General features: G+C 37.0%; 1 protein-coding gene across 28 annotated transcripts in view; it reads right to left on the reverse strand.

Moving 5' to 3' along the window:
* PCM1 (pericentriolar material 1) overlaps positions 1-22,846 on the reverse strand; it is a 40,848-nt gene that overhangs the window by 16,296 nt on the left and 1,706 nt on the right. For 11 of the 28 annotated variants that reach the window (XM_033059865.2, XM_033059869.2, XM_033059878.2 and 8 more), the window contains exons 2-22: positions 21,097-21,215; positions 20,228-20,473; positions 18,830-19,102; positions 18,132-18,302; positions 16,451-16,639; positions 14,603-14,780; positions 13,529-13,638; positions 11,989-12,205; positions 10,566-10,761; positions 10,080-10,256; positions 9,415-9,572; positions 8,986-9,200; positions 7,319-7,470; positions 7,108-7,237; positions 6,279-6,413; positions 5,630-5,823; positions 4,289-4,486; positions 3,164-3,386; positions 2,900-3,045; positions 1,793-1,983; positions 459-645 (exon numbers count right to left, since the gene is read on the reverse strand). In XM_033059865.2, the coding sequence (XP_032915756.1) occupies positions 459-645; positions 1,793-1,983; positions 2,900-3,045; positions 3,164-3,386; positions 4,289-4,486; positions 5,630-5,823; positions 6,279-6,413; positions 7,108-7,237; positions 7,319-7,470; positions 8,986-9,200; positions 9,415-9,572; positions 10,080-10,256; positions 10,566-10,761; positions 11,989-12,205; positions 13,529-13,638; positions 14,603-14,780; positions 16,451-16,639; positions 18,132-18,302; positions 18,830-19,102; positions 20,228-20,473; positions 21,097-21,192 (3,782 nt within the window). In that variant the 5' untranslated portion in view covers positions 21,193-21,215. Of the gene's footprint in view, positions 1-458; positions 646-1,792; positions 1,984-2,899; positions 3,046-3,163; positions 3,387-4,288; positions 4,487-5,629; positions 5,824-6,278; positions 6,414-7,107; positions 7,238-7,318; positions 7,471-8,985; positions 9,201-9,414; positions 9,573-10,079; positions 10,257-10,565; positions 10,762-11,988; positions 12,206-13,528; positions 13,639-14,602; positions 14,781-16,450; positions 16,640-17,837; positions 17,955-18,131; positions 18,303-18,829; positions 19,103-20,227; positions 20,474-21,096; positions 21,216-22,846 lie in introns of all 28 variants that reach the window. The other 17 variants (XM_033059881.2, XM_033059871.2, XM_033059879.2 and 14 more) reach the window with 10 other exon arrangements.

A 22,846-nucleotide genomic window follows, 5' to 3' on the forward strand; every position in this document is an offset into this window, starting at 1 on the left:
AACAGAAGAACTTCCCATCTATCTCTGATTTCAACATGAATGTATTTTGGCAGCTCCTGCTGTGCTCAAATAGTACCATAGGTCCAAACATTTCTTAAAGCAACATTCAGTACAATCTAGAGTAGCACAAAAGAAATAAGCATTCACTGAAATTACATCCTCTAGTTATTCAAACAACTCGGTTTCAAAACAATCCCACAGAAACAGAATCTTCCTCCACTCATAGAAAGTGTTACAAAACCATTCCAAGATTGGATTTGATTTTAAAATGTTTGCTAAATGATACATTAATATATAGAAAGCAGAACACTACTGAAAAAGTGAAAGAAATTACACTAGAATTTAGAAAAGTAAAGTTCATATGATAATAAATTCCCTTAGTGAATGATGAATTCCCACAAGCCCCAGAAAAGGAAGGAGAAATTATTAACGGAGAGCTGTGCTTTGACATTAAATACCTTTGTTTTTCTGCTCCATTAGAAGAACTGCTTTCAAAGGGTTTGGGGAATGCCATATACTCAGTTTTGCCAGAAGTATTATGATCTAGAGGATGTTGTTGCTCCTGCTGCTCACTGCTGCGTGGTGAAATATTATGTGCAAAATCTCCAAAACCAGACGGGAACACTGGATTATAGTTAATACCTACTAAGTAAACAAGAGAGTCAGAAGATCCTACCTCATTTATTTGTGCAGTAAAATTCAAAGTTGAGGCATACTGTGTGGTAGCATGAAATTATGAAGCAAAAATAGTGTGGAAGTAAGCAAGAACTGTTTTAAACCTGAAAGTACTGTAAACAATCAGAATTTAGTGCAGGTTTTGAACACTACTAGTTATTACAATTCCATCAGTGGAGATGAAAGTCCTTTAAGAAATTCCAGTAAAGAGCTCCTAAAAGTGAAAGTAAAAATAACAACATTTCCAAAAAAAGGCAGACTTCTGCCTGCCTGAAGACTTTATCAGTACTTCAATCACCATCAAACTGACAAGAAAATTCCAATGGTTCAAGCACGTATAGAATCCAAGAAGTCATAGATTCATACTACTTCAATTTTAACATCAGAAACCTTATGGAAGTGGCAAACTGAATGTAACTATTCTGGGCAGGTTCCATTTAATTCTAAAAGTGCTCTCAAACAGAAAACAGACTTAGTAATTTGAAAGTTCTAATCTAGGCCTATGCCTATTTCCTGGTTTCCTAATAAGACGGAAACATATTATGACAGCTTTGTTTACTTTGAATTATACAGTAAAACACCAATGCTCTCTTCCTCCAAATTCAACAGCAAAAGTAGATTAGAGAAAGAGATTAGGAATACTGTATCCAAGTCAACAGTTATTGTATAACTCTGATGGGAACAAAAATTGGTTAACATGCTCCATTTACAGGCATTTATAACAAAAATAATTGTTTGAAGTTCTAAGAAAAACAGAAATAATTACCAAGTGCCACCTTTCAATTACATGGTTCACTTAGAACTCAATTTCAACTATGAAATGATTGCTGAAGGTATGTAAAAGCTTCAAATACTACTTTTCGTATGTTGGGTGAAGAATATTTGAAACCTTACATGAGCATTTTCAAGTATAACTACATACTGAGAGAGCCTTGCTCATCATACTGAAGTAAAAATATACAATTATTCAGCAATAAATAGTAAACTTCTGCTTAAGACCATTTCAATATAAAGGAAAAGTGACAGTTTCATTAAGTTCACATTACCATTTCAATTAAATAAGAAAATGTCCATTTTTGACATTCATATTACTTCTAACAACTACAGCAATACTAACCTGGAGCAAAGGAAGAAAAATTAGTAAATCCTGGAACACTAAAGAGGTTCACAGGTTGTGGAGAAAAGCTGAATGGACAGAAAACAGGAGATGGAGGTGGTGGTGCACTACTGCCTCTCTCCTTTCGTGATGGTTTCTCCTGACACTGTTGTTCTTGTTGCTGCATAAGATCACTTAACATTTGCTTCAGCCTTGAAAATAAGAAAAAAATAACAACTTGGGGGAAAAAAAAGAATATTATGGGAAAACTGTAAATTTATACTCAAGTAATTTGAGTTTCCTATTATTTCACCTACACCATGTAATATATGTAAAGAAGTGCTCTATTTAGCCAATTAAAAAACTCTCAAGACAAAAATTACTTCTATCTAATCCTGAGTTAGTTTAACTGCTTTGCACTAGTGGTCATGTAAACACAGGTTAAACATCCTTGCCAGCACAAAAAAAAAACCAAACCTGACTAGCTACTAAAGAAATAAGCAAGCTGAAAACTTCAACAGAAACAATCAAATATACAAAGTATTTACAGAACTGAGGTTAAAATTAACTTTAAGAATTGTGTAAGAGGACAGCACCTGTATACCACTTACCAAATACAAAACAGAGATGAAGAGCTTCAACTGTCATGCAATGAATTAAAATTACTATTACACCTTTTTTCAAAAAATATTGTCGTTCAGAAGGCAAATGTTCCAAATTCTTAAATTCCATCCAAATGGAATATAAGAAGCTAAATTCTAACTCAAAACACTCAAAAAGGACAAAAAACTTATTTGCTGTATATTACCATCAGAATCCAGAACCTTGCCAGGTAGGTCTAGTGAAGACTACAGACACAAAAGCATATTAAAAAATAACTATTGCAACAGATTTTTGCCAACTTTTGGTTCTCTTCAATGAAAATTACCAGAAAAGTACTTTTAAATGCGTTAAAGAGGCAGTGGGAGAAAAAAAAGCCAGAAATGCTGCATACAATTTCAAAAGTTTTTAATCAACTCAGAAGTTCAAGAGTCTCATATTTTACCATTATCTGTAATCTTTTAGTCACATAACCATGTTCCTATTACTGAAGCATTTCAAATTCCATAGTTAAGTACTAATACAAACCTTTGGACATTATTCTGCTGCCAAGTCAGTTGAGTGTAACACTGGTTTAATTGATGCATAATAAGGTGTATCTGAGAAGATGCAACATTATTTGACATCATACCATAGGGGCCTGTAAGCAAAGTCTGTAGAAGGCAAGAGAGGGTCTGTGGAAAGAAAATACGTAACAGTGACCAAATTACAAAAACTAGAAGCCATTGATAGAAAGTGTTAAGAGAATAAAAGGCAAATAAGAACAACAAAATAACTGTTCTTTGTATCTACCTGCTGGTCCTGCATCAAAGTCTGACAAATGCTGACACTAAATTCATGCTGTTTCTTTAACTGGTTGATCTGCTCTTGCCATCGTTCCTTTTCTTCCACATAGGAAAGTTCAGACATCCACCGAAAATTTTCCTGACGCCTCATACTTATGTTTTGTTGTTGCCTGGTCTTAGACACTGGACGATAATTTCCATCTGCTGAAAGGGGACGGCAATTTTTCCACCTGGGTCAGGAAAACATGAAGAATGAGGACAAAATTAGACAATTCAAACATCTAATGATACTTCCATTATTCAAATTATGTTTAAGTTGTACATCAAAAACTCACATGGCACAGGCCAGCTAACCACACATGCCATTTTGTCAATCCAACAATATCCTAAACAAATGGAAAATAGGAATCTCCCACCTGAATATGACTGTCAAAAAAGAAGGGCTAAGGATGCGTCTGGGTCTTGGCTTTAGTATTTTCCATTACTGCTCTATAACATGTACTTGATGAAAATAGAAGCCACCAACATAATACATTGACAGGTCTAACTGCTGATTAGCCCACTGTCTACTATAATTATTTTGGTATCCAAACCAGAAGAATAACTACAGATATATATATATATATATATGTACTATTTTTAACATGGCATTTTCATTTAATCACACAAAGGTTATGAAGGAAGTCAAGCAGGTAAACAAGAGTTAAAATTATTCACAATAATTAAGAAATAGTTTTCACAATGACAGAAGCCAGTAATTTAGAGGGAAAAATTTCAGAGTTAGTTTAATTCTCTGAACTACTACTTTTAAGAGACTGATCTGTATCACAGCAAAAATTTCATACAGATTGGTTATCTTTCAAGCTGATTAAAAATAAATGGGAACACCAGGAGCCACTGCCACACAATGGCACACTTTTAATAAGACTGAAAACAAAAGAAATCACCAAATCAGTTATATGCATTGCAGCTACAAAGACTCAGACAAGAAACTGTCACTACACACAGCACCCTGGCAAGCAGAAAGAAATTCTCCTTTGCTGTGAGGATGCCTTGTAGTTAATGCAATGCTTCTTCCACCTCCTTCTAAATACATCCAGACAAGCATTAGATCAATAAATACGCTACTAACCTATCTCTGTTTCCTTTAACAAAATAGGCATTTTCTGGTATATTGTTATTGGGATAAACAGAGAAACTGTCATTCAAACTTGATGCATCTTCTTCCTCTTCTTCTGCCTGACCAACTCCATCAGAGAGATAACCGTCTTCACCTCCATTTTCTTCCTCTAGGGCACACTGTGTAGAACCTCCCCAGGTAGCCATTGTCCTAGTGAACACGGCAGGGTCAGGGAGAAAAGGGGTGCTCAGAAAAAGAGTATTTTTTTTTCAAGCTTATTACAAACTATTAAAATGATCTATTGACAATTGCAAGTCTATCTCAAATTAATCAAGCTGCACCAAAAAGAGTTAAACCGTTCTGAATATGAGCCAGTAGTGTGCCCACATGGCCAAAAAGGCCAATAGGAACCTCGCCTATATGAGGAATAGCGTTGGCCAGCAAGACCAGGGAAATGGTTCTTCCCCTGTACTTGGCACAGGTGAGGCCCTCCTTGAGTGCTGGGTCCAGTTCTGGGCCCCTCAGTTTAGGAAGGATGTTGAGATGCTGGAGCATGTCCAGAGAACAGTAACAAGGCTGGTGAGGGGTCTGGAACATAAGTCCTACGAGGAGTGGCTGAGGGAACTGGGGTCGTTTAGCCTGGAGGAGTTTTAGGAGAGACCATATTGCTCTCTGGCAACTGCCTGAAAGGAGGCTGTAACCAGGTGGGGATCAGCCTTGTCTCCCAGGCAACCAGTGACTGGGCATGAGGACAGTCTTGAGCTGAGTCAGGGGAGGTTCAGGCTGGACATTAGGAAGAAGTTCTTTGCAGAGTGACTGGGCATTGGAACAGGCTGTCCAGGGAGGTGGTGGAGTCACCGTCCCTGGAGGCATTTAAGAAAAGACTGGATGTGGCACTCAGTGCCATGGTCTTGTTGGCAAGGCTGTGTCAGGTCATAGGTTGGACTCTTATCTTGAAAGTCTTTTCCAACTCAGTTCATTCTGTGACTATCACTAATGCAAACAGATGAATAAAATTAATGTCTGTTTTGGAAATGCATTACTTCACTATGCTACAAAATGGGTAAAGATGAAAAAAAATTATTCTGATCATTTGGCATTTTCCACACATTTTCTTCTTAGGTGATTCTCTACCGCACTGGTAGAACAAGAAAGACTAAATATGCTGGGGAAAACTCATAAAACAGGCAAGTTGCTAAATAAGTCACTTTACAAGTCAAGACATTAATTTCCTGCTCTGTTAAATCATCACTTTCAGTGCTCAGGTGAACACAGGAAACTGCCCCTAACACTGACATCCCACTAAACAACGGAAGCACGTATTGCTTAATACAGAATAACTTCTGCTCTTACTTTTCAGTCCTGCTTTGCTGTGGAGTACACTGAGCTTCCGACCCTTCACTTTTAACAGATGCAGCAACAGTAGATATCGTTTCTGCAAGCTCTCTCCTTCTCTGATCTTCAGCCATTAAAGCTTCAAGTTGCTTTCTTCTCTGTCGCAATTCTTCTCTTAAAATCTCATGTCTTCTCATTTCAGACCATAACTGCTTGCAGTAAAATGGAAGAATTAGAATATAATGCTAGCATAATTTAAAGAAAGAATAAGTAATATCAAGATCATTATTAAAGACAATTTCAGGGGAAAAGGTGAAGGAAGAAGCAAAGATAAATCAGGTTTCAACAAATACTTTCATAATTTTCTCCAAGGATTTACCTGCCTACAGTACATATTAATAAAATGTTCATGGTAAAAATTCAAAATTAATTCAACTTTCACATTAATATTTACTAACAAGTGCTATACTTGGGGGGAAATGTCTTGCCAGTTTGTCAGAATTTCCTTCTTTCCAGTTTATGAAATAAAGAAGTTATACATGCTTTATACATGTTAATATAGCTACTACTCCACTTCCCAGGTCAGCTACTTAAAATGTGTCCAGGTAACCTGAGACTTCTACTTTCTAAATCCTTTTTAAGTTACTGTATATCAAGCATGAAATACCTCATTGCCTACTGGTACAGATTCACCACAGTCAAATAAAGGCTTATCAGCTGTGTTACACTCATTCATGGCTGGAGTTGATGTTACTTGTGAAGTCTGTCTGTTTGCAGGGCAGTTACCCAGGTCAGCTGCCAACTGAAAGAGAAAGCAAAACAGCAAAATAGAGCGCAATAGCTTTCTGAAACTTACCTGCAGTTAAAACCCAACACAGTTAAGGCTTTATGAGGCTAGAAAATCAGTATTCTGGGAAAAGGATTTTTGAATCAAGGCTAAATGTTTATTTCAAAACTTACCTAGGAATCAACATAACTTAATTTATGTATTATTACGTAATGTTCTAGATGTACTGTGTTGATAATTTACTGCTCACTTCACTAAAAAGAAGTTAATCATCAAAGAGCATGAAAAACAGTAAAGCCCTGTAGAGTTAAAATGCAACTAAGTGTTGATCACACTTGCAAGACACAGCAGTGTTCCAAAATACCAGTAAATGACTACTAAGAGAAGTAAGGAACCAGGGACTGACCAGTATGGACAGACAAATTTCAGACTAAAAATAAGATAGAAGGTTCTGTATCTTTGAAGACTATCAAGGTTTTTTAAGAAAAACTACAATGAAATTAAAATACACCAACCACTGAACAAGAACCATTGAAAAGTGAATGACTTAAACAGAACGCTAGGTTTAGAAGTCCACCTGCTTAAAGCATACAAGTATTACCACTTTTAAGTTTATTCCAATTTTCACAGAGAAAAAGAACGGTGAGCAAGGTATTTTAGGCTCCTTTGCTCAACACCTTAAGACAGCAAAGAAATACATTCTACCTACTTGAAGGTCAGGACAAGCTTTCTGTAACACTTGAATTTTTTCCTGTATTTCAATTAGTTTTCTTCTTTCTTCTTGTAACTGCTTAAGCTCCCGTTGCTGCTGCTGAAGTTTAGCTTCATAGAACTTCTCTCTGTGTAAATAAGTTACCCACATGTTACTTGGCAAGTAGTTGCCTAAAGCACAGCTCTACCATCCTCTTACAACGGCTCACCTTGCTTTTTCATTTAGTCGCACATCTTTTTTTAACTTGTTGGAACTTGCTCGGACATTATTTGGTTGCTGCTTTGCCTCGTCCATCTCGCCCAACAAGTCTCCAATATTAGATGCATTTGCAATTGTTCCTTGAGGTTCTGGATCATCATCCTAAAAGGATGCCAGAAAGACAGGTATTTTCAGGTTGATTAAAAATTGTAACAAATCAATTCTGTCAAGTTTGTCTAGTTTGATTTTTTCAAAACTCATCAGTCTGAACAGCTTTATCGTTAGTACAAATCAAGAACTGAGAATTCATTCTCACCATCACGACTTGAAGAAAAATTCAGTTAATGAGAATTTAAAGTTATTTAGCTCAACCTCAACTACTGAAACTTCCACTACAAATGCGAGTGATTAGTCTCATTCCGGACACATAAACCACTTGTTTGTGATTCAGTGGACACAAACATACAAGCATATGAAGAAATAACAGGTGAGGCAGAAGGAAGAACAGAAGGAGACTGATGTGAACAAGACTGCTTATTTAGTGCAGTCAGTGAAGTTAAATATTATTATTAACAACTTATTAATAACAAAACTAAATCTAAAATATTTGAGAAAGTCCTAAAGGTTCTCTATTCTACTTCTATTTTTTTAATAATTTCTGTATTTTCATTTCTCAAACTGAAAATACGAAAGCTGCAGCCAGTGCTGCTTTTATTTTCCAGTACGATCATTCTTCATAAAGACTCTGCTGAACAGGAGAGATCACTGGTGACCAAGAATGACACACACCAACTGTATCCTTTGCTGAATACATACACATAACAAGCCTTGGAAATATGATGATGCAAGGTATGCCATTAATTAGTTTATTTATTAAGGAAGCTGCTGAATCATCTCTAATTCCAATTTATACCAGTGCACAGGTAGCATCTCTATAGCAATTATAAACAACACTGATCTAGATGCTGAGAAATTTCTGATAGGAGTATTATCTTGAAATAACAATGTTGTGTTATCAGGTTCCAACTGAGCTTGATTTTAAGGTTCTCACATAAAGCCTTCTCGTTTCTAACACACCTCTGTGTATTCAGCATGAGACATTACATTACATGGTGCTCAAATGTGAGCGTTCTGTAGGGACACCAGATTCATGACATTGTGCTGCTAACATCACTAAATTAGCATGAGATATTCTACATGAAAAACACTTTGAACTTAGAGCTGGCCCTCAAAACTCTCGAAATAAATAAAAACACTGCCCCAAACCACAATCTTTCGAGTTAAACATTGTAACATCCAAAGATTTTAATGAAAAATTTTCATCGATTGAACAACGTTGTAAAACCTAAAATCTAAAAATGTTGAATGTTCACCATAATCTTAAAAATGTCTAATATTTTAAAAAATAAAACTGATCCCCTCCTTGGTTTGTGTTTTGTAATCCAGTGTTAAGGTTAAATATTAAGACCACTGTTCTCTTAGGCTAGCATCCTCCAAGAAAATCCCAAACTGAACTTCAGAAGTAGCACCCTTGGATTCAGAAAAATCAAACACTATCTCTTTTTCCCTAGCCTAAAAACAAGCACTTTAAATGCTGCAACAAGTTTTCCCTCTCGGAAGTTTCACATTACATGAAATAATGAAAGCTAGATTTTTTTGCACAAGTTTATAACATACCTGCACCATAGCAGCAAGGTTTTGTAACTGTCTAAGCTTCTGTTTTGCAGCTATAAGCCTATTGATCTTCTGCTCAAACTCAGCATCTCCAGCAACATCACCCAGGCTGCTTCTGTGACTAGATAAGGAATCTTCACTAACTCGATCTTCTTCCACTTCATCATCTTCACCTTGGGGTAGATCGAAGTGTTTGTCATTCTCCCTATTATGACAGTCTGGAAACAGGGAGAGGAGGAAACAAAACAATACCAAAGACATATTACTGAACTTCTGAAGTCAACTGTAACTACTGGAAATCAGAAAAATATTAGTTTAATAATCAGGCTCTTAAATATTCCGCTCATAAAACAAGGATATCCCAAAGTCTGCGCAGTTATCAGAGTTATTTGCACTAAAGAAGCAAAATTATTGGAAGATTTTAGAACATACCTAAAGCAGAAGACATTTTTAGAGTCCTTATATTAGCAGCTGATCGGTTGTTTATTTCACAGTCTGTATTAAGATGTCTTCCATCTCTATTATTAGTTCCACACTGTACATTTGAGTTGCTGTTTATTTCACTCCAACCACTGATGCCTTGAGGGTTCCTAGGGTAAAACAAATGACTCATGGTAACTTTTTAAAACTGGTATGGATACAATTTTACTTTAGCCTTTTTCTATCTAGATTTTTTTCAGAATGGGTGTTCTGACCCCTCCCCTAAAAAAACCAACAGAACCCCAAACAAACAAACAAATGAACTCCAATCCCATAGAAAATCAGTCCAGACATTGGGAGTTTTTCCATATTCATCTCTCCAACAGAATACTTTCTTTTTTTTAAACAATCAAATTCAGTATTAAAACCGAAAGTAATTACATATTTTTGAAGTCTTATAACGATTTTCTAAATGTCTACGCTAATCTAAATAAATAAGACACCAAGGATTAGATAATTATTAAATATCTGTGTAATAGTTCCTTCAAATTAAAAAAAAAAAAATTGTTAATGTATTAAGCACAGATTTAAGTTACTTCTGGTTGACTCAATGTATTGCAGTTCCTTGACACAACAATTCAGCTACAAAGACTTTGGATAACAAAAAATACAACAACCTAATGTTTGTAGCAGGCTGTGGATCCTCATGTTCAGAATCAGTTTCTGATTCTTCAGTTTCTTCCTCCTCCTTAGTGTTTTCATTCACAGCATCTGTCATCATATCAGATGTCTGCTCATAGTAGTGAACTAACTCACGTAACTCATTCAGCCTCTTACGAACTTCATTTAGCTTCCTGAGGAAGAAAAAAAAAGAGCATTTAATCTGTTTTGCCTTATTAAGCCAATCTATGTAGAGTTAAAAAGAAAATAGATACTTTAAAGTTCTTAGTTTACTGCCAGTTTCCAAGCTATAAGAACTTTCCACTTGAATCTCTGAATTCAGTTAACTCTAATAGACTGTTTACTAACTGTTTACTAAGTAGTCTGTAATAATTAACTAGGTAGATCAAAAAATGGAAATGATTACTTAAAACAAAACTTATTAAAACAGTAGTATTCCAAATTACTAAAACAAACAGTGAAAAAAATTAAAGAACTTTTACTGAAGCTTTTCTGTTGGATTTAGGTTTTCATCCTCTTCACTCTCATTTTGAGAAACCAGGGAATCAGGATAGGGAGCAGACGCCAGACTATTTGATTCACCGTTGACTACAGTTACTATGCCTACAGGACCAGAAGCAGCTGAAGTTGTACTTCTTTGATCAACACTCCTTTGAGGAGAACCTGAAGCAGGAAAAACTACAGAAAATAAATACAGCTTATGTGAATAATTCAAAATAAGGAATCATCTTAACTGAATTATATTAAAATAACGACAGAAAATAATACCAATAGACAAAACAGAAGTTAATAACTTCTTTCCTTAGCAAAACAAAAACTTTTTTGTTATTTTTTGTTGCATGCAATGTCAATAGGGAATGAGTAATAAGGTAGCTTTTGTTAACAAGACTTCTGTTATTCCCTTATAGCTTTATCAAATGTCAGTAGTAGAGGCATTCATGCTGTGAATCTGCCCATTGAGGTTTTTTAAAGGTTTACTAAAGGCTGCATTGCTTTCTTATAAAAATTTAACATTTTAGAATTTTGATTAAAAGAAAAATCCTAGCAAATTTTTCACCTCTGCTAAAGCTTTTTTGTCCATTAGCTGCAAAACAAACTGGATGTTTGCTTCTTCCAGCTATGTGAAATCATATCCAAATATGTTGATAATATATGCATTAAATACATACATTGGGGTATAGTAACTTAACCATTAAATCAGCATGTCCTTCTCCAAGTGCATGCTTCAAGGCCTCATTTCTCAACGCTAACTAGAATATGCTGTGATCATCCCTCAGAAGTTTCCAGCTACAGGACAAACTTCATCAGTACAAATGCACTGGCTAGAAACAGAGGGCAAGAGCAGCAAGTGGATGGGTCTGCATCAGTAAGAAGAGCACAAAGCCATAAAAAGAAAAGGCCAAAGCTCTAGTCCAGTCAGACAGGTAAGGCCCTCTAGAATGGCCTTGAAGTCCCTGTCACGAATGCACATGAAAGCTTTTTGACAGAGAGGGAGCAAAGCCATATTGCCATAAAGCTACAAACACATGGAAGTGCCAAGTACACAAACGCAGATGCACTGTGAGAAAAACACGCAAAACTCAAGTTCATATGGCAATATTTTTCACAAGTCAGATGTGTCACAGACAAGCCATGAAGACAAAAACCCACCACATCCTCACACTAGTCAACTTCAATGTTATAAACCAAAGTGCTAATAGACACTCATCATCATTACTTGAAGAGTTCTTCATTAAAACAGAAACTTCTACAGCATTAAAAATAATTTACATTAATATTGCTCCAGCACACCTTTTACCATCAGCATTTCACTAACAATTGCAATCTGAAAGATGACGTTACAAACATGCACATTTAAAACATTGTATTCATGACAAAAATACCATTCTGACTATACCAACTTACAGGAAGAGTTATTTAGATGTTGGTCACGAAGCGTATGAAGCTCTCCTAATAGTTTGTCCATTTTTTGCTTTTTACCCTGCAACATTCGCATCTTGTTAAAAAGCTGTGCCTTCTCATCTGACTGGTGTTCAGACATTGAAGAGTTTCTACTTTGTGAAATCTCCCTGGTAAGTGAAAGGCTTTCTGCTTGCCTTCTGTTGTCGGGCACAGACTGTGTCTAAAAAGAATAATACTGTTTTATTGAGAGTACTACAAAAAAAGGCAAATAAATTGTAAGAAACAAAAAGCTTTCTTATAGGCTCTATACAGAACACCAGAATCAACACCAAATCAAAGAATATTATAAAGGGAAATATACTGAAAACACTCTAATGACATCCCAATTATATACTGAGTTAATAATTACAGTAATTTCACGACTATAAGGCGCACCCTTTTGACTAACATTTTGTCCCAAACCCGGAAGTGTGCCTTACAGTCTGGTGTGCCTTATATAATGTACAAAGTTCAGAAATTTGCCAACGCAGAAGTGTGAGCTGCGAGCCGTGGGGGGAGCCGGCAGGGCCGTAGCAGCCGGGTGAAGGCGGGGCCATGGTTCCGTGGCAGCCGGGTGGAGGCGAGGCTGCGGGGGCACGGTAGCTGAGTGGAGGTGGGCCCGTGGGGCTGCAGTGCCATGGCTGCCAGGTGGAGGCGGGCCCGGGGGCCCACAGTGCCCTGCCAGCCGGTTGGAGGCGGGCCCACAGGGCTGCGTTGCTGTGGCAGCCGGGTGGAGGAGGGGACAGGGGCCCATGGCACCCCTCCTGCTGGGTTGAAGCTGGCCCAGGGCCCCATGGCTGCCGGGTGGAGGCGGGGCCGGGGGCCCACGGCGCCCCTCCTGCCAGGTACAGGCGGGGCCGCATTGCCGTGGCTGCTGGGTGGAGGCGGGGCTAGGGGCCCACGGCGCCCCTCCTGCCGGGTACAGGCGGGCCCAGCGCCCTGGGGAGGCAGGGCCGAGCAGCGGCAGGCATAGCCTCGCCCTGGGGAGGCGGCACGGAGCGGCAGTAGGCATAGCCCGGCCCCAGGGAAGTGGGGCCGAGCAGCGGCAGGCATAGCCCGGCCCTGCTGGGTGGAGGCGGGCCCAGGGGCCCATGGCTGCCAGGTTAGGCGGGGCCTCAGCCAGCAACTGTGCAGGGGGAGCCGGCAGTTGATCCTTGCTGCAAAAAAAAATTGCACCTTATAGTCCGGTGCACCTTATACGATCTACAAAGTTGCGAAATTTGCCAACTCCCAGGGGGGTGCGCCTTATAGGCCAGTGCACCCTATGGTCGTAAGATTACTGTAAATTGCAATAAACTACTTCTCTAGACTTTCATGGAAACCCATGGGACACAAAGCATAGATCCATCAGCTAATAAGCGTTAAGAATTTTCAAGTTTGCTGAGTTTTCAAGTTTGGGGCGAACTTTGGTAACTTCACTAGCAAGTACACACAGATGTGCAAGACAAACATTGAACTGCCTTGTTAAATAGAATAAAAACTGATAATGGCAAACAGGACTGACCTGAGAATCATGAAGTTGGTTGTGAAAGCGTTGAATTAAGTCATTCAATTCTTCATTCAGTTCTGATGTCAGACTTACTCCTGAAACACTACCTGTAGTTTCTGTTACAACTGGGCATATGGAAAAAGGGAAAAATATAAGTATTTTTGAAAATATAAATATTTTCCACAGCAATGAAATAAAGGCTGTTTAAATAAAAATGTGTGGTTTAACAACAAAATCAATATACTGACCCTCTAAAAATACTGCATGTATTTCTAATTTTGTGTCCTTTCCACCAGCTTTACTCTTGAAAGTTGACTTCTGCAACTAGCAAGACAACTCAGAGCTGCTTTGTAAAGGACAAAGGACAAAAGGACTTTAGGCTTGTTCCGTGTTTTGCTAAAAAGGTCAGAGCAAAATGAAAGCAACCCATTTGTCTAAGGTCAATAGAAACTTATTAGAAATAAAACTGCAATTACTTAATATAGCTAAACTAACAACAGGTAATTTCACTTTGTCAAAATAATAAATTAACAGGACACCAAGCTTTCATATTGGTATAAGTTGCAACAGATTTGTTCTTCAAAAACCTTTATGAAAGAAATAAATTTAAAGAAAGCTTTTTCCCCTGTTTCAAAATTCATATTCAAACAGTACTAAATATGCAAGCGGCAGTTGACTCAAATAATTTTTCCTATTTCCCTCCAAATACAAACCAACAGTTCATAAGACAAGCGCAAATATTCTTTATTTTCCCCTGAGATTATGAGTTCATTACACACATAGTAGTTTCACTGTTTTCAAATTTTGAAAGCATTCATTTTGCCATAAGCTGAATTTGAATCTAAACATTGGGTAGACCAATTCTTATGTGAAAAACTCACGCTTTTAGGATTCTTACAGGTAAACCGCACTAATCAGCTATGGGTTTTTAAATGACACAACATTTTATAATGCTACTTTGTCAACTCTTCAGAAAGAGAGGCTTTGCAGTAAAAAAAGTCTTTTTAACGTATATTTCACAATTCCAGCTTTAATCATTCAGTCAGCATGACAGCATGATATAAGTTGAGACACCATGATTTCACATACCAGAATCATCCAGGACGGCAATGGCTTGCTCTGCTTTATGCTGCAAAGCGAGAAGAGCTGCCTGTCTTCCTTGAAGAGCCTTTAATTGCTCCTGCTGTTGTAGCATCCTTTCCAATAAATCATGCTGTTTTTTCAAGTTCTCCAACTCCTCTTTAGCTTCGTGCTGAGGATCTCTGGCCTACAAGAGATGGAACAACATTACCATAACTACAACCACTTAACTGTCAAGAACGAGTAAAAAAAAGTGTCAAAGCAAGCACAACTTGCATATAAATGAACAGCTTGGTTAATGAAAAAAGTAAAATTGAAACAGCTTCACCTTTCTGACAGTCCTTGATTTAAAAACTTCAGACATGCAATAGGAAGAAGCCTGTACCACCAAGACATCTTTATGGCTCCTGAGGGTTTAAGTTTTCTTTACAAAGCCAGTCAGCTGCCCTAATATGACCCAAAGACTAACCCAACCTTCCCTCTGTCTTAAATCATAACCGAGAGTATTAACCTTTAAGACTGCTAAAGGTAAGCGAGATAACTCATTGTATCATGGACCTATATAAAACACAAATTTCAATTGATTTACCGGCCTAAAATCTCTAAAATTTTCAGCAGCATATTTTAGGCAGATTTAGGCAGTAGCTCTTTTCTAACCTATAATGAAAAGAATGAAAGCATGCTGAACTGTTATTTTTCTTATCCTATGCTAATTAGGAGCTGGAGATATGCATCAAAACTTTTACTCAAGTATTTTAATGAGACATCTACAGTTAAGATCCTGATCCTGTCTGAAGTTGCATTATTGCACTTTGTAGATGAAATCACGGAAAATAACAAGCATTTACAAAGAACACTATTAACTTGAAAGCATAATCTTCTATCCACATAGTATTAAGTTTCTAAAGTAGAAAATTCAGTCCAAATACTCAAATATCAGAACAGAAGCAGGCATGTTATTAACTAGTTCTGCATACTAAGGAATGTTCAACTTTCCAGCAGTGAAAGCTGGAAACATCCAGAATTCTAAACCCTTCAACGAAGTGTCACTAGAAGTTGTACTGCCACTCACACTGATGATGGCTGTTAAACTGTCACCTTTCATAATAAACAGCAGAGTCAAAATAGATCACACACTAAAATCAGCACAGGAACAAACAAGCAGAAGAAAGGTAACAAGGGTTTGTGTCTCAGTCTCACTCACCCATTAAATAATCCAGGGTTTATCAAAAAGTACCAGATTTGCTTGAGTTCATGAAAATTGTGTTAACAAATTTTTCAATCTTAGTTCTAAATTTTGACTAGTAAGCTTGACAAAACATTTCAGTATTTTATTTTAGGGGAAAAATGATTGAAGACTTTTTAAAAATTAAATCACAGGAAGGACAACATCAACAGCTAAACAAAAACATTCGTAGAACAAGTTAAGGCTACTAATTTCTAATTCATTTCGGTATTTAGTATTAGTTTAAATATGCATTGGCATATTACAGTCACCACGACAAGTTGTCTGAAAGTCACATATACAATGTTTTCCCAAGAAGTTAACAACAAAACTTAGAAGGCTGATCTATATAAAATCACAACACCTGATGTACAAAGTTACATCAATGCTAACTGCCAATGCTAATAATTCAGAAGAAATAGCTGTGAAACATTTCTATTCAAAATAAAAATATTCCAGGCAAAGAAGATTAATTCAGTGAAAAGACAGCTGGATACAGATGAGAAATCCAGTGGAAACATTCCCTGCAAGTAACAAGTACATTTGAAGCAATTAACAAGGGAGATGGGGGGAGGGGGAAGACTAGCCTGTGTAAACCCTATTTGAGGCTAAAGTAACATTTTGAAGTGTACCTTTGAAAGCAATCCATGATCCTGGCTATTAATCCCATAATGCCAGATTTCCCTGTCATTCAGAGTAGCTCTCTCACTTTTCCCTTTAGGGCTTGGTGTAACATCAATGTCTGTAACCTGTTCTCGTGAAGCGGAATTCCCTAGTTTGTCCTCAATGCGGGGCCGACAACTCAAACTAAAAGATACCTCCTATATTGAATAGTTCAGTATGTTAGATTTTGAAAATGCACTCCAACTTAGTATGCATTTTTAAGTTACAAACTTTATCTTGTCAAATAATGAAAACATCTAATAACATCTACTAAAGAGAGAAGACATTTTAGTAATAAAGCTCCATATAGCAATCAACACTATACGACCAGAAGTATGCACTCTGCATATAAAATATTCAAGCTAATGTAAAAAGAGCTTAGATGCAAAATTAAGAGCCAAACAAAAAACTTAACTGCAAATTTTGCAAATATTAAGACAAATGCAAGTCTACATGGATATTTCTTTAAAAACATACCTATCTTTTTCTGAATTTTTCTGAATTTAATTTCTTTTAAGTTAAAAGTGCATCTTCCATGTCTATCAATTTATTTCTTTTCAGGGACAGAAAGAGCTCTTATAAAGCTAAAAATAATTACAAAAGCTTCTTAATGTTTTAACTGTTTTACTTCCAAGCAGGTAAATTCCCTTTATCCATAGGACATTCAGTATGCTAACTGGCCAGGAAGAATACCTGCTCTCTGGTACTTTTCCTCAGGTGTAACAGAATGCAAGACACAAAACTTGAGTAATTAAATGCTTTTGTATCTATTCCAAGATACATTTACCATGTCAAAAAAGAAAAAAAAAGTTTTTATAAATAGAAAGGAAGATTGGACTGTTTGTCTCAGCATAAAATTCAGAATATATTTTCTAAAGAGAAGCCCATCTTTCCAGGAAATGAAACTTCTGTGTTAGGTCAATACCTCTATCATATCACTAGAAAGATGCTTGGACAACAGCCCACTAATGACACATTTCCAACCCTCCCCTCACCCAACACCCAAGTTTTCCCCACTAACAGAAACAAACCTAGAGATGAAAAATTGTACAGAAAGATATTTCTTCTTCATCAAGTCAGTGAATTCTCTACCAAAGTACACACTTAATTCTTCACTGTACTTTGAAGAAAAAATAAAGATTTAAAAGATTCTTCAGAATGTTGATGTGACAGAATCATTACTTTTTTTCCTCATATCAAAAAAATATATCCACACATGCATGGACACCTGCTGAATGGAGTAGTTGGGGATTTATTATTTTTTAATTGAAATGCAGATTATGACACTAATACGACCCATGAAAAAAACCACAATAAAGCCCTCATTTCTACCTTAATTACTAGAAGGCTGCTTACCGTGGTATCTGAAGCCTCAGAATGCACATCAATGTTTAGCGATGTGCTCTCACCTACAGAACCAGATCCCACAGCTGAATCTATAGTCCGAACATCATCCTCCTCATTTTCTCTAGCCTGAAATATTTCATTGGCACAAATCAAAAGCTATATAAAGGGGCAGTAAAAATGAATTATGGAAGGTACTACAATACCAAAATCAATACCCTCAGTAGCACCATCAAAACATAAACGGTCAACTCCTTAAAAAAAACTTACAGTGCAGAAACAAACACATTATGTTCTCAAACTTACAAGCATCTTTTGCAAAAATTTCAGATAGGATTTCTCCTGCTCTTTAAGGTCATCTATAAGGTGTGATAAACGCTCAACATTGGCCGATCTTTCATTTTTCTCTACAAGATCATCCCGCATGGAGCTGGCCTTAGCAATATAGTCACGAATCTGAACTAGTCTGCTCACAATCTGCAAAGACACTGAAGTTACTGAATGCATTCAGCTACAACTGCAACGTATTCAATGCACAAGACACAGTGATAGCAACAGCAAAGGAGTAATGAATGGGGGACATGTTAGTACTTTCACTCCTATGAGCACTCTTCCACAAGTGGTTGAAGTCAACAGCCTTTATAAGGATAGATTTATGCATGCGCGTAGTTGCAAGACTGAAGCACAGGGCTTCTGGTCAACACAGGCTAAAACACAACTGAGCTCATCAACATAGGAAAAAAAAAATCAACTGAGAGCGCACTTTCTGGAACCACATAAAAGGGAACCAACCTCTAAAATGAAAATTATTATTATTTCTGTTACCAACAAGCATATTTCTAAAGAACAGCAGATGATTAAGTTTGGTTTCACATTTTCTTCAAGTTTCAGAAGAGTAGAAAGTAAAATATTTCAAATAAAAATTTATACTTTGAAGAAATTTAGAAAGCAGCACTGAAGATTAAGAGTCAATATTTTGTAGACTTTATAAGCTGTGTAAATACCTGGCTACTATCCATCGCTTGTTCTCCTGTTGCATCTTCTTGAGCAGACACTTGACAATTTTGCAAGAAATCCTTGCTTAGAGCAGCTCCAAACAACTCTTTACATTGCGCTGATACTCCACTTTCCTTCTTTTGGGAACCTGAGGCAGGATCTTTGCTTTTGTTAGTGTTAATCTGCAGTGACAGGAAGTTGAATGGTTTTTTGTTTTCATTAAGTTGACGTTTGTTATTAGCAGCCGTTGCCCGGCCTTGAGAATCACTTCCAATGCTTCTCTATATACAAACAAAAGAAAGAACAATTGCTTTATTTTTTCATCCAACATGTTCTCCACACTGCTTTGTTTCCCTGCTTGTATTACTATTTCTACAATATTATTAGACTAATTTTAAAGTTACCTAATCAGTCACCAACTGGCCAAAAGCTAGTTGAAGACAGTGTCAATGAATTTTTGCCATGAAGTTTTCAGAAAACAAATCCATCCTTCCAGAACAAAGATAAGCAAAAACATTCTGTAGTTTCTCAGAATTTAGTTTCTCATTTTAGCTGTGACCTTGACCTTTACTGTAGCAAAAGGCATTCTACTTCTCCAGGTACATTTGAGAAATTAACAATAATAAAAGAGCAACATATTCCTGTGCAGAATATAATACTTCACCTTTTAAGAACTTCAGCTTTTTCTTTAAAACCTTGTGAATAGCAACATGTTGCCTTAATATATACTTGAGGAGGAAATTACGCCCAGCCTTTAAACTGTAAGTTAACACAATGAATCACACTGGAAAGAATCTTCACAACTGAAGAAGTTAGCAACAAAGTAAAGATGAAATAGCCTCTGGTCTGAAATTGTTAACACAAATTTATTCCTTGTTCCAAAAGAATTAATCCTTCACACCTTTCCTTAGTTTTGGATAAGGGAAGGATGAATGCACTGTATTTCCAAAAAAGTAGCTATGGCTCAAGAATTTGTACCACAAAAATTTCTAGTCTACTGAGGAGCACACTTTTTAATGATACTCCTTAACAAACAAGGGTACCAATGTTCAGGACCACAAACTGGCAGTTCAAGAACAGACTTTCAAAATAAGGTAACAGCTATTTTCAAGTAGAATACAAGTACGATGAGTAAGAAATACTGCTCCAAGGACCCAGGAATTCATTAATGGCTGAAAGTGAAGACAGTTAGCACACAAACAGAGGAAAGCCATGGTCCTGAATGTTCTCTTATTTTCTGAAGTTAAAAACCAGAATTTTGATTTGGTTGTCATGGTGTCTACAAGGTTGGGTTTTTTTTACCTTGATTACTTGTAAAAGGATTCTTTACTCATCTGTATTTATTAAGAGATAACTGAATACATTTCGAAGTCACGTTTCTATTGGGAGCTAGCAGTCACACAAACCTGATCCAGATCACTGAAGTTTATTCTTTGTTTAAGCCTTTCTAGTTCAGCCTGCTCTGGAACAGACATCTGAGTCATGTATCGAGCATGAGGAAAGCTATGAGAAGTTCTGGTCTTCCTTCGTTCCATTCCAGGTGAAGATTCTGGAGATATGTCGTTAGTAAGTCTTGTTTCACCTTCACCACTAAGCTTTTTCTTGTTTTTTTCTGAAGATCTGTTTGCTTTCTTCTGTTGACCTCCCCAGTCCTTAAGGGGAAGGACAGAGAACAAAAAATCCTATTTGTTATCCTCACAGACAAAAAGCAAATGTTTGCATTCTGTCAGAAAGTTTACTTCCATTTTAGAAGTACAAATAGCATTGAAATATGCACTACACAGAAATATGCACTAAGTATTCTAGAGTAAACGTCACTTTACAAAATAAAATTTTCTCAACTGCATAACTAAAAATAACTTGTTGGGAAATTTTAAATCTATTTCATCCTAAATGCATTAAATTAATTTCACATGAAGCTCAAGTTCTATTTTTCTTCTTTGCTGTGGACTGCTTCACTTTCAGGAGTTCAGAACTTTTTAAACTGCAGCTTTCACTTTCATGTCACCTACAATGCTTTTGTGTCTAGCTACTTTATTTACCCAAAACGCTTGCCATAAATACCTCTACAGACCTCACAATCTCTGAATTACACCCACTGCTTGCCTACATCTACCTCAGGTTTTCCAGGTAAAGCTGTACTGGATGCAAAGCCCTGCACGACATGGTTTAGGGGTTTGCATTGTTACCCGCCACTAACAGAATCTAGCTGGTAATTCTAAAGTTCAGCAAAGTTCAGCATCAAATGGCAACAGAAAGAAAAGAACAATTTTACCGTGTTGTTCAGCCGGTCGTCAAGGCTCTCATTGCTCCAGCTGGGCAAGTCCTGATCATTCATGTGTTCTTCAAAGGGACCACCTCCTGTTGCCATGACAGATGATCAATAAAAGCAATCTCTAAGAAGGAGTTGAAAGAAATGTGCTGTATTAAAATCAGTTTACATAGAAAATTTTAAACATTCATGATCTGAGAAGACAACAACATATTCATATGATGCAAACACAAAGCTGTTAAGGAAAGGAAACTCCCCATTTACTAACCTCTTACTAACATTAGAAATGTTTCAATGAGAAAATGGCATTAAAAAGTAAAGAAATAATAGCTGTGGGTTTGGGGCTTTTTAACCTCTGATCTATGAAAGTTGTTGGGGTATTCCCATGCAAACACAGCCTATCAGTAACTCATAAAGGAATGGAATCTAGCAGGCATACTCCTCACACCACAACCACATCTCTGCTCAGCAGTGCACCAGCCCAGGTCACAGTCACACAGTCAGGAGTCATTCCGCTTCTGCATCTCACAACCATGATTGTAACACACACACAACAGGTCTAAGTGCCTGCTACTTTGGGAACTTTGCCCTACCGTTCCTCACAAGAACTCACACTCCCTTCTTCATCCCAACAGAAGTACCCACTAGGCCACACAACCAGAGGGTACCACCTATGAACTAGATGGCCAACAAATAATACCAGAATTTAAAAAAAAAATTCCAGACCAGTTTAGAACTGGATAAACTTCCTGATGTGCCTATACTTACGACTAAACAAAAACTATAGGTTGCTTCTGTGCAACTTTCAGGTAGTCTGTCTAATTCAGTTAGAAAATTAGAACACAATGCCCTTTCACATTTTGTTTATTTTCGTGTAGAAACACAAGCATCCTATAAAAAGTTCACAGGGAAGCTCATGCTAAAATCTGCAAGCATTCAAAGCAAATGCATAGTTATCAGTTTTAAAAGAGCCATGATTTTAGAGAACTTTCTTCAGTTACAGATTAACTGTTCAGCTTTGTAGATGTGCAAGACCCACCATTTCCACAGACACTGTATCCTGACCTGTCACTAAGCATAACGAGGAAGATTAGAGGCCGTCTGGGTTTACAGTCCAATTCTGTAAGCTGTTTCCTCATCATCACGTTATATAATTCTACTAAAACCATAGCAAAGGTAGTTTTTCCCTACCATCCATCTACTGTAAAAAGAAGTGGCAGTATTAATCTTTACATAATACAAGTGACTACTCACATTTCTTTTAAAATTTTCACAAAACCTGTCCTCAACTATCTTTGTTGCAGGAGACCCTCATTACCTCTGAAGCAAATTCACTGTCCCAGATGGAATATTCTGAGGAACAAGACTCTCAATCAAGTAGACTGGGCATACACCAACATGCCCTGATAAATAAATAAATGGCTCAAAAATAACAATATCTTCATTATTTCCAGCAAGCAGATTTAGAAGTGTTCCAACAGCACTGTGCCATTTCTAAAAGTTTCTAAACATTGCTATTATAGTCTTTGATAACTCCAAATGAACTATAATCAAGCAAGTTTAATATCAGAGAGCTCTAATGGCATTTTATCTCTAACTCAGTTGAGAAACACAAAGAGGTTCAGCAAGGTTTTTTCTTCTTTCACCTGAAGCTATGCTTTCCACCTCCACACACACATTTTATCAATATGCATTTTTTCTTTGTTTTCATTTCACTAGCTATTTCTAAAAAAAATTCTCTTCTAAAAGCTTT

This window comes from Catharus ustulatus, chromosome 5 (assembly GCF_009819885.2).
Source record: "Catharus ustulatus isolate bCatUst1 chromosome 5, bCatUst1.pri.v2, whole genome shotgun sequence".
Classification (NCBI taxonomy): domain Eukaryota; kingdom Metazoa; phylum Chordata; class Aves; order Passeriformes; family Turdidae; genus Catharus; species Catharus ustulatus.